Source organism: Panthera tigris, chromosome F3 (assembly GCF_018350195.1).
Source record: "Panthera tigris isolate Pti1 chromosome F3, P.tigris_Pti1_mat1.1, whole genome shotgun sequence".
NCBI lineage: Eukaryota > Metazoa > Chordata > Mammalia > Carnivora > Felidae > Panthera > Panthera tigris.
This window is the reverse complement of record NC_056678.1, coordinates 68,856,190-68,870,428: the sequence shown is the minus strand read 5'-3', so window position 1 is coordinate 68,870,428 and position 14,239 is coordinate 68,856,190. Positions and strand designations below refer to the sequence as shown.

Below are 14,239 nucleotides of genomic sequence, written 5' to 3'. Positions count from 1 at the left end.
GGCTGGGGACTGTGGGCTGGCACCGGACGGAACTCGGTTCGGATCCCAGCCCTGCCACTTACTGGAAATGTGGCCACGGGCCAGTCACGTGCTCTCTTCGAGCCTCTGTACGACGGGGTCAGGGCAGTTCGGTTGTCCCAGGACAGTCGCGGTCACGGTGGTCTGTGGAGTTGGCTGGCCTGGCTCGAAGAACGCCCTGTGCCTCGTGGCCGAGGTCTCTTCTCTGATCTGAGAGACGCCACTGAGCTCGGAATCAAATTCGGTGCATCTGAGCCTTTCCCCTGTGGGCTCCCGGTGTCATAATTTTCTGGAAAGAGGATTACCTCTGAAGCTGCTTAACAAATCTTTGGGTAATCCAATTTCCCACCCAGCTGCCTGTCCTGTGGTCCTTAATCCCCTGAGGGCCAGCTAAACTGGGAGGCTCAGCCCCTCCTGGAGCCAGCAGCCCAGGGAAGGAGCCCCGGCCTCGCACCTCATATGTGGCCGATGCAGGGCTTCCCAGGCACCGGCGGAAGAGGCTCCGGGTACAGCCTGTGCCGTGTGGCCAGGTGCGGGGTGGGCGCTGGCTGAGGGCCAGCCCAGATGTGCTCGGTGCCGAGCCCTGTACCCGCAGTCTTGTTTGATCCTGTCGTTAGCCGGGGTTCAGAGCTAAGGCGGTGGTGCCCGCGAGGGAGGAAAACAGATACCCACGCGGGTTACAGGATCTGTCCAAGGTCACAGAGCTGGTAAGTGGGGGGTCCAGGATTCTGGCCTGCGGTTTTCCCAGGAGATGGGGGCACCCGCACCCTGGCATGGGACGTGGGGGACAGTGCTGCTGTAGCCTGTCCGGGGAGCCTCTCCTTTGGGAGAGGTGCCGTGCCCCAAGCCCTGGTGGAGAGGCAGCCGGGAAGGAGTCCTGCCTCGAGCTGGCGAGGTATAGATACAAATAACACAAATGACGGTGCAGACGTCGAGAGGCACAGGTCAGGAGTGGAGAGGTCCCTGAGACAGAGGGAAGGATGCCATGGATGGACCATAGAGGGTTGAGGAGGAGGTCTGAGCTGGTCCCAGATGATGGCGGAATCTGCAGAAACGCGCTTACAGGGGGGATCTCTGTTTTAGGCACCGACTACTGATGGAGACGATGAAAATGATCTCTTGAAAGATTGTGCAAATGCAACCAGCCTCCCAGGTAAGGACTGGGTGTATTCACACTCCGGTGATATCAGGGGCACAGGGACTCCTCTGCATCACGTCCGTTCTTATTCGGAAGTGTTGGCAGAAGGCCAGTGTGCTGAAGGGGAGGAGCTGTGACAGAGACGCTACTTTGCAGGCCCCCGTCTGAGGCCGTTGGCTGACGTACGGTGAGGGAACCGTAGGGAGAATGGCACAGATCAGTGAAATATGCCCCAGCTCGCCTAGAACACAAACAAAAGGATTGGGGTCTGACGCGGAATGCAGGCTGGCGGAACTCTCTGGGAGCCTGGATTTCAGTGCTCCGCTCCCGTGTACCTGCAAGAGCAGGAAAGCTCACCAGCGTCAGGAGGGACCCGGGTCCGCCATACGTGTGGGCTCCCGGAGCGCAGGCTGGGGCCTCGGCACGGCTCCCGGCTCTCTGTGGAAGCCCCCACCCCACCGGATGCTGGCTGCCCGGGCCCCATCCCGGTTGCAGGCCCCGCTACAATGCACCTGGGAAGGACCTGCTGACTACCTGGGCCTGAGTTCTGCACAGCTGGGGGCTCGGGGGGACCGAAGCCACCCCACCCTCCCGGGGTCAGGCTCCGATGGAGGAAAGCAGGGAGTGCGATGGAGAGCGGCGTGGAGACGGCCAAAGCAGAGGCATCGATAAAGCGAGGGGAATTTGGAGATGTCCGAGGGTGTGTGCAGTCGGGACCACAGAACGTTCTGGGGGAGGTGCCGTTTGAATGGGCCTCGAGTGGTAGGGTGGGGGTGGGGTGCAGTTCAGGGGCTGCGGTGGGGAGGGGCCTCAGCGAGGAGCTCCTCCAGCCCTGTCTCCGGGAAGGCCGTCCGTGGGTCCATCGATGGCCGGGCTCCCTGCCCAGCGCCCAGTGGGCACGTGCCCGTGGCCTGACGCTCGCTGGGAATTTCATACTTATGTCGGAAACTGAGCACTTGATGCCCCCGGCCCTTTCCAGCCCCAGTCTCTTCTTTTCCGTCCTCCTCGTCTTGGGAACCGGTGCCACATGCACTGGGCCGCTCAGGGCGGTCGGGGGCGGGCGGAGGGGGTCGAGCGCACGTCCTCTTCTACCCCTGCCCCACGTCCAGTCCCCGAGCCCTGCTGTTCCCAGGGATTCGTCCCCTCTGCCAGGACTTCAGGAGCTGGTGCGGGTCTCCCGTCTTTTCCTCCTAACGCCCAGCAGACCCTCTCCAGCCAGCAGCCAGAGCGACTGTGCAGTCACAGATCTGGGCTCTGGTCTCTGCGAGGTCAGTGCCCGTCTCAGACCTCGCCTCGTCCACTCTCCCTGTCGCTCGCTCTGCACTCACATTCTCTACCTCGGGGCCTTTGCACACGCTGCCTGCTCTGCCCGTGTGCTCTTCCCCTGACCTGGCCAGCTCCTTTACACAGCCAGGCCTCTGCTCAGAGCCCTCTGCTAGGGGCCTGTCCTACGTCTGACGCCCCACCCCCAGCCTCCACCCCTGTCATTCCTTGACCTTCCTCTGCTTTCTTTGTCATCATTGCCCTTGTCCCTGCTAAGGTCACGTGACATTTATTTGTTTGTCTCTCTGTCGATTAGAATGTAAGATCCAGGAAGGCGGGAGCTTTTCTGTCATCCTGTATCCCTGTGGCTCCGAACAGAGACTTCTATTGATAAATAGTCAATAAACATTTGTTGAATGAGGGAAGGAACAAATATCAAAGACGGTGAAGTGTTAGTGAGGAAGCCAGTCGTACTGCCTCTGTTACACGGCCGTCTCTGCCAGGCGCGGGGACACCCGTCCTGCAGCCGGTGCCTGGTCTGGGCTCCTGACGGCCGCATCCAGCGGGCGCTTGAAGTGATGAGCGTCAGGAGGCGTCGCGGCCCATGGTGGACACGCCTGGAGGAGCCCGGGAGCCGCGAGGGTGTGCGGGCCCAGCCACGGAGTGTGGACTCCGGGCACCAGCTCCGTGTGGCAGCTGCGGGAGGGGACGTGGTTGCCCACGAACCAGTTTGTTCTTTCGGTCCCCGCAGAGCCTGCTGTGTGCGGGCTCCGCATGAGCAGGGGGGGTTGACCGTGGGGACACCTGTGGCCCCGCTGCCGGGAGCTCGAGCTGCAGCTGGAGAGGTGCCACGGGCGCCCGGAGCGAGGTCGCTCCGCAGAGGAAATGGCATCACCTCTTGTGACGCCGAAGGTCTGGTTGGGGCTGGACGGCTCAGGCGGGAAGAGCATTCTGGAAGGGAAGAAGGAGACTGGGGGCAGGGGGGGTCCGGAAGGAGCAGGAACACGGCACGTGGTGGACAGATGAGGTCCATGTGGCTGGGGCTTGAGGACCAAGTGGGGTGACAGGTGACACCCCAGTGGAGAAAGCTTGATTTCACCTGCCTGAGCCCCTGACTCCGTCCTCAGTGGAGTTGCGTCGACGGGGTCCCCAAAGCCTCCGGGCTCTTGCACCCCCGTGCCTTGGGGGCCGGGCCAGAGCTGTTCAGCGGGGGGGGTGGGGGGGCGTCTCTCGCCAGGCTGGGAGCCCGGGGTCGCACTGTGCTGGGCCGAGTCCTCCGGAGCCGGCTCTGGAGGGCTAGCAGGGCAGGCCTCCGGGGCGAGGTTCCCTCGGGTCCTGATGGCACCTGGTTTCCTGTTCCTCCTCCTGTTCTCTCTCCTCCTAGTGCAAGACTCTTCGGTGCCACTGCCCACCTTCCTGGTGGCCGGAGGAAGCCTGGCCTTCGGAACGCTCCTGTGCGTTGGCCTCGTCCTGAGGTGAGCAGGGTCCGGGGGACCCGTGGCCTCGTCCCGTGGTGAGCAGGGTCCGGGGGGCCCGTGGCCTCGTCCCATGGTGAACGGGGTCCAGGGGGGCAGTGGCCTCGTCCCGAGGTGAGCAAGGTCCGGGGGGCCCATGGCTCGTCCCGAGGTGAGCAGGGTCCGGGGGACCCGTGGCCTCGTCCTGTGGTGAGCAGGGCCCGGGGAGCCCGTGGTCTCGTCCCAAGGTGAGTGGGGTCCGGGGGGCCTGTGGCCTCGTCCCAAGGTGAGCGGGGCCCGGGGGGCCCGTGGCCTCGTCCCGTGGTGAGCAGGGCCCGGGGGGGCCGTGGCCTCGTCCTGTGGTGAGCAGGGTCCAAGGGGCCCGTGGCCTTGTCCCGTGGTGAGCAGGGTCTGGGGGCCTGTGGCCTCGTCCCATGGTGAGCGGAGCCTGGGGGCCCGTGGCCTCGTCCCATGGTGAACGGGGTCCGGGGGGGCAGTGGCCTTGTCCGGAGGTGAGCAAGGTCTGGGGGGCCCATGGCCTCGTCCTGAGGTGAGCAGGGTCCGGGGGACCCGTGGCTTCGTCCTGTGGTGAGCAGGGCCCGGGGAGCCCGTGGCCTCATCCCAAGGTGAGCGGGGTTCGGGGGGCCCGTGGCCTCGTCCCGTGGTGAGCGGGGCCCGGGGGGCCCGTGGCCTCGTCCCAAGGTGAGCGGGGTCCAGGGGGCCCGTGGCCTCATCCTGTGGTGAGCGGGGCCCGGGGGGGCCGTGGCCTTGTCCCGTGGTGAGCAGGGTCCAAGGGGCCCGTGGCCTTGTCCCGTGGTGAGCAGGGTCTGGGGGCCTGTGGCCTCGTCCCGTGGTGAGCGGGGCCTGGGGGGCCCGTGGCCTCGTCCCATGGTGAGCGGGGCCTGGGGGGCTGTGGCCTCGTCCCGTGGTGATCGGGGCCGGGTGGCCCGTGGCCTCGTCCCATGGTGAGCAGGGTCTGGGGGCCTGTGGCCTCGTCCCATGGTGAGCGGGGCCTGGGGGGCTGTGGCCTCGTCCCGTGGTGAGCAGGGTCCAAGGGGCCCGTGGCCTCGTCCTGTGGTGAGCAGGGCCCGGGGGGGCCGTGGCCTCGTCCCGTGGTGAGCGGGGCCTGGGGGGCCGTGTCCTCGTCCCAAGGTGAGCAGGGTCCGGGGGGCCCGTGGCCTCGTCCCGTGGTGAGCGGGGCCTGGGGGGCTGTGGCCTCGTCCCGTGGTGAGCAGGGTCCAAGGGGCCCGTGGCCTCGTCCCATGGTGAGCAGGGTCTGGGGGCCCGTGGCCTCGTCCCATGGTGAGCGGGGCCTGGGGGGCTGTGGCCTCGTCCCGTGGTGAGCAGGGTCCAAGGGGCCCGTGGCCTCGTCCCATGGTGAGCGGGGCCTGGGGGGGCCGTGGCCTCTCCTGTGGTGAGCAGGGTCTGGGGGCCTGTGGCCTCGTCCCGTGGTGAGCGGGGCCTGGGGGGCTGTGGCCTCGTCCCGTGGTGATCGGGGCTGGGTGGCCCGTGGCCTCGTCCCATGGTGAGCAGGGTCTGGGGGCCTGTGGCCTCGTCCCATGGTGAGCGGGGCCTGGGGGGCTGTGGCCTCGTCCCGTGGTGAGCAGGGTCCAAGCGGCCTGTGGCCTCGTCCCGTGGTGAGCGGGGCCTGGGGAGGCCATGGCCTCTTCCTGTGGTGAGCAGGGTCCAAGGGGCCCATGGCCTCTTCCTGTGGTGAGCAGGGTCCAAGGGGCCCATGGCCTCTTCCTGTGGTGAGCAGGGTCCAAGGGGCCCGTGGCCTTGTCCCGTGGTGAGCGGGGCCTCGGGGGGCTGTGGCCTCTCCCGTGGTGAGCAGGGTCTGGGGGCCTGTGGCCTCGTCCCGTGGTGAGCAGGGCCCGGGGGGGCCATGGCCTCGTCCCGTGGTGAGTGGGGCCCGGGGGGGCCGTGGCCTTGTCCCGTGGTGAGCAGGGTCTGGGGGCCTGTGGCCTCGTCCCGTGGTGAGCGGGGCCCGGGGGGGCTGTGGCCTCGTCCCGTGGTGAGCAGGGTCCAAGGGGCCCGTGGCCTCGTCCCATGGTGAGCGGGGCCTGGGGAGGCCGTGGCCTCTTCCCGTGGTGAGCAGGGTCCAAGGGGCCCGTGGCCTCGTCCCGTGGTGAGCGGAGCCTGGGGGCCCGTGGCCTCGTCCCATGGTGAACGGGGTCCGGGGGGGCAGTGGCCTTGTCCGGAGGTGAGCAAGGTCTGGGGGGCCCATGGCTTCGTCCCGTGGTGAGCAGGGCCCGGGGAGCCCGTGGCCTCGTCCCAAGGTGAGCAGGGTTCGGGGGGCCCGTGGCCTCGTCCCGTGGTGAGCGGGGCCCAGGGGGCCCGTGGCCTCGTCCCAAGGTGAGCGGGGTCCAGGGGGCCCGTGGCCTCATCCTGTGGTGAGCGGGGCCCGGGGGGGCCGTGGCCTTGTCCCATGGTGAGCAGGGTCCAAGAGGCCCGTGGCCTTGTCCCGTGGTGAGCAGGGTCTGGGGGCCTGTGGCCTCGTCCCGTGGTGAGCGGGGCCTGGGGGGCCCGTGGCCTCGTCCCATGGTGAGTGGGGCCTGGGGGGCTGTGGCCTCGTCCCGTGGTGATTGGGGCCGGGTGGCCCGTGGCCTCGTCCCATGGTGAGCAGGGTCTGGGGGCCTGTGGCCTCGTCCCATGGTGAGCAGGGCCCGGGGGGGCCATGGCCTCGTCCCGTGGTGAGCAGGGTCCAAGGGGCCCGTGGCCTCGTCCCGTGGTGAGTGGGGCCCGGGGGGGCCGTGGCCTCTCCCGGGGTGAGCAGGGTCTGGAGGCCCGTGGCCTTGTCCCGTGGTGAGCGGGCCCCGGGGGGCCCGTGCTGGCCTCCCCCTCCTCATCTAGCTTGTGCTGCTGGTGGCGGCATGTGTTTTAGAGGAAGAACTGGCCAGATTTGAAGACGGATCAGATGAGCAGGAGGAGGGGCAAGGGTCCAGTGTGACCCTCACGTCTCTTGCCTCAGCAGCTGGGCGTGTGGCGGACTGTCAGTCTCGCGGAGACTGCGAGCATGTAGACAGGATGTGGGCAAGGCCAGGACAATCCGTGTGGAATTCCAACACGGGAAGGTTGTGTAGACGCAAAGGGGAGCCAGGAACCGTGCTGACGGAGGCAGAGGGGGGCGGGGTGTGTGCGGGACACAGAAGTGAGGCGTCAGGCAGGCCCTGGGGCCGCAGTGCCGTTCCACGTGGTCTGTCCCACGGGAGCCGTGTACAGACATGGGGAGGGTGCCACGCGGGCCTCACCACGGAAGTCTGTCCCCGGGCGAGTCCGAGGGGCCTGGCCACACCTCCCGGGGACCTGCAGGGGTCACCTTTCAGTGCTGTGTCCTCGCACCTCTCCAGCTGAGGTTAGGAAACACACAGGCCGATGGGCACCGTGCCCCCTTCACGTGGCCTCTCCCACCGGGTGGCCGCCGGCTTTGTCACTCACACCGAGCTTGCGGACACGTCGGCCAGCAGTGCTCCTGAGGCGTGGGCAGGAGGCGTGTTCGTGGCCTTGGCGGGAGCTCACGGTGTTGCCCGTGCTGAGGTCTCGGGAGGCTTGGCCGGTGGCTGGACCAGCGCAGGGCGAACTGGAGCCTGTCCCTCCTGCCTCTTGTCTGGTGGCGGCTGTCGAGGTTGTCGCTGGTGATCGTGAGGGGAGGCTTGGGGGCGAGCGACCGCCACGCTCCCGGGGCCCTTGCGCAGTCTCGGGAGCGGCCGTGGCACCACGGTGGTCCGGGTGACGACTCACACTGCGTTCGGGTGGCGTCCGCTTGGACGCCCAGCGCAGTGGCGAGCCGGTCGTGTGGAGGGTGTGCAGGTGAGGCCAGAGCGCGGGAGGCCGAGGTCTCACCAGCTCTTACACGTTTGGAGCAGAGAGGGGCCCTGCCAGCACTCGCCGCCCCTCTCCTGCTGCCTGCGGGCCCGCCACGGACCCCACCGAGGAACCGTCGGGGCCTCCACTTGGCCCGCGAGGAGGCCGGAGCTGGGGGAGCGTGGGAGACAGCGGCTGCAAAGGCCAGGATTCAAGCCCCAAGCTCATGTTCTGTGGATGTGGCCGTCACGGTCGTTTCGGCAAGTTCTTTACTTTTACAAATGAGGGAGCGGACCTGAGAAGTAGGGTGACTTTGCGCCTGGAGCCAGGACTAGAGCCCGAGCCCCGAGAGTCCCTGCCCACCAGGCCAGCCTGCTGGCGCCAACGTGGGCCCGGGGAGTCCGGCCCCGTCCGCTCCTGGCCGGTGGCTTCACTGACCGGCGGCCCCGTCTCGCTGTGCCGTTCACCACTGAGCGAGAAGCGTTAGGCTGGGCGCTAACCGCCTGCCGTTCGTCATGAAGCTTGTTTGCTCGCCTGCGGATGGTGCTTGGACGCTGGGTGGTTGCTACGCAGCCTCGTGTTGAGAACACACAGTAATTCATTTCCTCACCTGCTGACTTTCCGTTTTCTCTCGTATCAGGCATATGTATTTGGAAACAGGCCAGTTCTTTTTTTTTTAAATTTTTTAAAATGTTTATTTTTGAGAGAGAGAGAGAGAAACAGAGCAAGCAGGGGAGGGGCAGAGAGAGGGGGAGACACGGAATCCGAAGCAGGCTCCAGGCTCCCAGCTGTCAGCATAGAGCCCGACGTGGGGCTCGAACCCGCGAACCATGAGATCATGACCTGAGCCGAAGTCGGACGCCCAACTGACTGAGCCACCCAGGCACCCCTCATCCCAGTGTTTTAAAACTACCTTGTGTGTCCCTTCTCACTGGGTTACTTGTTTAAAAGAGTGACAGTTGTTACAAATGTTTTAAAATTTTTCTTTTAGCTGCAGAAACTTTTCTTAAAACATTATGAAGCCCAAATATGTAAGACACGAGGTGGCGACTGGGGTGCATGAAGTCTGGCCGCTCAGCTTTGTTCTTTGCCCCCATGTCCCAACCTCTCTAGCCCCCGGCCTGCTCAGAACCCCCGCTCAGGCCAGAGCAGTGCCTGCCGTGGACGCCCCCCCAGGCTGGCTGCAACCGAAGTCCCTTTGAGCCTAGTCATTTGTAGAAAGCGTCTCATTCACTCAAAATATTTCAAAAGAAGAAAAGCTCGTCTTTCTTAGTTACCCATCCAGTTAGTTGCTTTGGAAAAAAGAGGTCAGACGCTGCTCTCCCTGTAGGTTAAATAATGCCGATAGAGGCTTCAAAACGAATTTGTTTGCTAAATGGTGATAAGTAGAAGGAAGAAAAAAATCCCGCGTTATCCAAAGACGGCCTTTTTGCTTGTTAAAACGTGAATGTGGTCGAAGCCTGACAGACACAGACGAGCGCACGCGTCCCAAGCCAGCAGGTGCACGAGCTTGCGCGAAGTGAGCGAATGGTCCACAGCCCGATCAAGAACCGTGGCGTTTAGATGCGTTTCCCGAGCCTCGTCCTCGGCTCAGTTCTGTCCTCACGGCGCCGTGACTGTCCTGTATCCACGGCCGTGAGTCCTGCCTTGTGAATTTGGCACCGGTTACAACCTAAGCGCTTTCCCCGCATCGCCTCACTGCCGTCACACCTCGCTTTCCTGAACTTGAGGAAATTCCTGAGCCGCTGTCGGGCCGCTGTGCCCAGGCTCACTGCAGCAGCCTTCGATGGGTGTTCGGGTGGGTTTGCTTTCACAGACGACGCCGAGTCTAACATCTTCGCGCGGAACGCTTTTCCCACAGCCCTGCTATTTCCTTGGGGTGTTTTCTCAGAAATGGAACTCCTGGGTCAGAGGGTCTGAATATTTTGAAACGCAGAGTGTCATGCCTGCCCTCGGCTCTCCCCTGAGGGAGGGTAGCCCCCCCCAAGGGCCCCGCTGCCTTCCCTGCCCGGTGCCTGAATGGCGGAGCCTTCAGGAACATTCTGAAGATTGTTTATTCCATTTGGGTAACAGGCTAGCAGCCAATGGCAGATTGGAGCCAACTCTCAATGATTTATCGTCACCAGAACAGGAATAGCCTGTTGATATAAAAAGAAACCCAAGGAAAATCCCCAAACCTTGTTTTTGACGCTGGTTTCCCTCCTCCCTCCAAGCCCTTCCTGGAGCAGCTGACGTCAGGTGGGGCCGAGGGAGGTGACAGAGGGGAGCGGGGCAGCGGTGGCAGCGGGGTGCCGGCCGCGTGGTCACGGGGCCCCTCAGGAAGGGGCCTGATGTATCTTTGGAGACTCCGGCCCGCGACTGACTTTCTCGGCCCCTGCGCCCTGGCCGTGGGCCCGGCGCAGAGCAGCCTGAGGGGAGCCGAGATCGGAGATGCTTATCTCCTTCCTGCTGAAGATCTGCTTTCCTGTCAGATGAGTCACTTGTGCCCGACGGTGCCCACGGCGGGGTCTGTGCGGACTCACCAGCGTGGCTGGAGTGGCCCAGAGGAGCAGGGCTGCGGACGGAGGGGCAGCCCTGCCCCTGCTGAATGGAGGCTGCCAGCCGTCGGCCCCGCTGGCCGGAGCTTGACCCACAGGCCCGTTTTCCTTCCTCTCTTTTCCAAGTGAATGGGCCTGGGACCCATGGTGCACCTGTGCGCAGCCTGTGGCACAGGACCGATGACGTGCTTAGTGCAGTGAAGGGACACGCCTGGCCACGCGTGCCTCAGTTTCCCCGTTTGTAAGTGGGACCAACAGTACACACGTGTCCCCTGGCGTGTTTTTGAAACCCCCAGCTCTTCAGAGCGCCGTGCCGTGTAAGCCCCTGTGATGGAGTAGACGGCTCTCGCTCCTCTGAGCGGGAGGCCGGCGCCGGGCCCCCGGGGAAGCCAGCGGCCGGCGTTTCTCACTCGGGTCCGTCCCCGGGGCACTAACGGCCGTGTGCTTTGTCTTTGTCTGTCTCCGTGAAGGTTCAGGAAGACGTGGAAGCTGCAGGCCCTGAAGGAAGGCAAGGCCAGCACACAGCCGCCGTATGCTCTGGGGCAGCTGGTCCCCGAGAGGCCCAAGCCCAGGCCGGGGCTCGTCCCCCTCCTCTCTCCTCCCGTGAACCCCGGCAGCCTCGGGTCTGACAACACGTCGGGGCACGGCCGGCCGGACGCCAGGGGCCCCCGGAGCCCTTACGACGTCAGTAACAGAGACTACTTCTTACCCAGATAGCTGGCTGGGCGCGCGGGGCAGGCGGGGGCCAGGCCGGCCCTGCCGTGTGCGGGACAGAGCGCCAGCCGGCCCCTCTCGGGCGCCGGCGGCACGGGGCGGCCTCGCAGGAGGCGCTTGGCTTCCTGGAACAGGCGCGCGGCCCCTGCTGGTGTCCGGGAACCGCCCCTTCCCACACGCCCCCGAGGGGCCCGAGCCCACGCAGGCTCGTGGGTCCACCGTGCTGGACGCTCAGGGGAGCAGAGCCGGGTGTGGGCTGTGCAGGCTTGGCGTACTTGACCTGCTGGCCGTCCGCACACCCCGCTCGCCTCCACGAGCTGCACCCTGCGGCAGGTGGGACCCCCGTCCGCCGGCCCCCTGGTGCCCTGCACCGAGCCACCTCCCAGCTTGAGTCCTAAGTGCCTTCAACATTCGGTCTTCTCAGGTCCGGGGGCGGGAGAGAGCTCGCCTGCCTTCCCCACACCTGAAAACAGCACAGACGGGTCGGAGAGCGTCTCAGGGCCTGGGGGTCTGAAGTGGAATTGTACTGCCTTCCTCACTCGCACCGTGCTGAATGGGAAGGGGGGTCCTGGGCGCTGGCTGGACCGCAGGCAGGTGCACTGGCTCCGGTTCCCCGTCTGGACCCCAGGACTAAAGGAGGAGAGACGACGAGGGGGGCAGGTGCTGGGGACAGGCCTCCTCGCCCCCCAAGAACCGGCAGCGGGGGCCTCCTCCGTGGTGGCGAGGGGTTCACACCCGCTTTGCTCCGGCTCTGTCTCCTTCGTTTCAGCTGAGCCCAAGGAAACAAGGGAAGATGATATTTATGTGAAAAGACAGAAAGAACTGGCAAGAATGTCTGTTAACCTGCTTTTTACGAGAACTGCTGTTTGATGTTGAGAGGGCGCGAGAGCCCGCGAGAGCCCTGTGTCGGGACAGGAGTCACTTCGGTGAGGACGAGGACACTTGTGTAGCACAAAACTGCGTCAAGGGGAAAAGGAGGAGAAAAGACAATTTTCCTTTTCGAGCAGAGTCAGGTTTCATTCTCTGTCTTGTCTTTTTGTCCTAAAACAACTGCCTCTTTTCGAACTTGGGGCGAAGCAGCTGTTCCCCTCCAGGCAGCCTCAGGGGACACGCTGTCCAGCCCCCACCCCAGCCCCGGGCACGGGGGGCGGTGGCCTTCTTACAAAGCCTGCTTCTGTGGAGCCTCCTTCAGTTCCTTGAATTCGGTTCAGCTCAGCTGGGATGGGGGCAGCGCGGAGCGTGTGGCCGTGGCCGTGCGTCCGGGCCGTGACAACCGGGGGATGCCTGAGGTTTCCCCAGCAAGTGCCCTCCAGCAGCACGGGCTGTCCCAGGATGAAGCTGTGATCAGTCAGCCTCGTGGCCACGGCTGAAAACTTAGGAACCACAGACTTTTCTCATCAGCTACCTTTTTAGAAAAACAACCGCCGGCACCAGACAGGCGGCAGCGGGGTGGAACGACCACGCATCGCTCGCTGTTCACCGGGCTCACGCCGTCCCTGCCCCGGTGGGCGGGTTTCGTTGCCATGCTGTGGGCAGCTCTCAGGCCCCGGTGCTGCGCTTGACAACCGGTCTTAAGCCGACGGAAGTTAGGCAGGGGTTTTGTTGTTGTTGGTGTTGTTTTTCTATACCGTTTCTTTGAGAACAGCAGAAACGCTGTGAACGGGAAATACGAAAAGCCGGTGTGTGCATGAGAAAGGGTGATTCTGTGCCTGTGGGTCCTTGAGTCTTCACGAGGCTCTGCCCTGGTGGCAGGCTGAGCCGTGGGCGGAAGATGGCGATCTGGGGCTCTGGGCTGCTGAGGGCACCAGGGCCGCTGTGATCTCCACGCTGTTACCGCTTTCGTTATTATTGTAATGAAACTGCCTTTTGTGTGTGTGTATTGAAGAGGGTTTTCTCCCTTTCTTTCTTTATAAGCTAGTGCAAATGAAGGAAGAGGGTTTTCCTCTGGGTTGTAGGCTGCTTGGCGGGCACAGGGGCCCCTGCCAAGCTCGCTCTCTGTGCCAATCGACGGCCGCCCCCCGGGCCCGCGACGCCTCCACGGCGATGTTACCCACCTGACACCGGCCGCCGCGGCGGTCACGTGTGAAATGACGGCTCATCCTGCCGGGTGGGAAAAGTTGAAAATGCCCTGGTTCCAGGTCAGTTAACGTGGTCAGTAATTCCTGTAGCATTAATGAAAATCCGTTTGAGATGTCTGGGGGTAGCGTTGAATGTGTCTGCAGAGCCTTTGGGAACTCCGAGAGCTCCTTGCTCAGATGGGGCCTTGCCCTTCTGTTTGCCGGGCTCCGGGCTCACAGAATCCCTGCCCCCCGCCGCCCTCCCCCCCCCCCCACCCCCCCCCGCCCCGGGGTGGGTCACCATCATCACGCGTGCCGTCGGCTGCTGGAGCCCGCCGGGTGGTGAACAGAGCAGGCTGGGAGTGCTCATGCCAGGTGGGTTTCCTGCAGAATGTTCAAGAATGTCTTGCCCAGCTGAGCTGTCTCACCTCGTCACAGGCCCTGAAGGCTGACCCACTTGGGCACGAGGCTGGCAGCCGGCGTCAGGGGGAGTTGCTGTCTCAATCTGGACACACGGGCACCGGGTGGCCCTTCCTGGCCTCCCCGGCTGCAACGGGGCTGTTCGCCAGAAGCCTCTGAGCGTCCCCCGCAGGGCCTCAGAGGGCCTCACGGTTTCTATGACAACCTTAATGATTATCAGGAAATACTGCCAGTCTGCGAACGTCCGCGCTTTAGAAAGGAACAGCACGTAGCAAGGCTGTGCGTGCAGAAACCACACCTGGATGGCGTCACGAGTCTGTTAAACACAATACCTCAACTTTACAATGCGGTTGGTTTTTTTTGAGAGAAATAATAGTTTTAATTTTTGTGTTTATTTTTTACCTAATTACCTGAAAGCAAACACCAAACGCTGATGTCTGTATGTGGGGCAAAGGGTCAGTATGATGGTTTTCAATATGTTTTTCTTTTTATCAGCTATTTTGTGTTTAAAGTGAAAACTGTAAGTGTCTGAAATAAATAATTTCTACAAACATGCTTGAGATGCGATTATGCCTCGGGCACCGGGCTGCTTAGAGGAAGGACTTGCCTGGTGAAAGGGGACAAGGGCTTAACAGCGAGTGGAGCCCTCGCCCCCGCTCGCCCCGTGCAGGACCAAGTCGCCTCTAGAAAGAATCAGATAAGTCCGAGAAACAATAGCAATTTCTCGAAAGACTTTAATTGTACAGACGTTTCCCCAAACGAATCCCGGGGCTTCCGGAAGGGTGTGGGTGCCGGTGCCACGTTTACCGTCCCGGCGGGGAAGGAAGGGGATGG

The 14,239-nt window shown here is 63.7% G+C and overlaps 1 protein-coding gene across 2 annotated transcripts in view; it reads left to right on the top strand.

Annotated features, from left to right (window-relative positions):
- The window catches only part of IL6R (interleukin 6 receptor), a 43,212-nt gene extending 28,973 nt beyond the window's left edge, over nucleotides 1–14,239 (top strand). Inside the window, exons 8-10 of one of the 2 annotated variants that reach the window (XM_042976732.1) lie at nucleotides 1,102–1,171; nucleotides 3,804–3,894; nucleotides 10,685–14,239. In XM_042976732.1, coding sequence (XP_042832666.1) covers nucleotides 1,102–1,171; nucleotides 3,804–3,894; nucleotides 10,685–10,931 — 408 coding nt within the window. In that variant the 3' untranslated portion in view covers nucleotides 10,932–14,239. The remainder of the gene's footprint in view (nucleotides 1–1,101; nucleotides 1,172–3,803; nucleotides 3,895–10,684) is intronic. The other variant, XM_042976733.1, reaches the window with a different exon arrangement.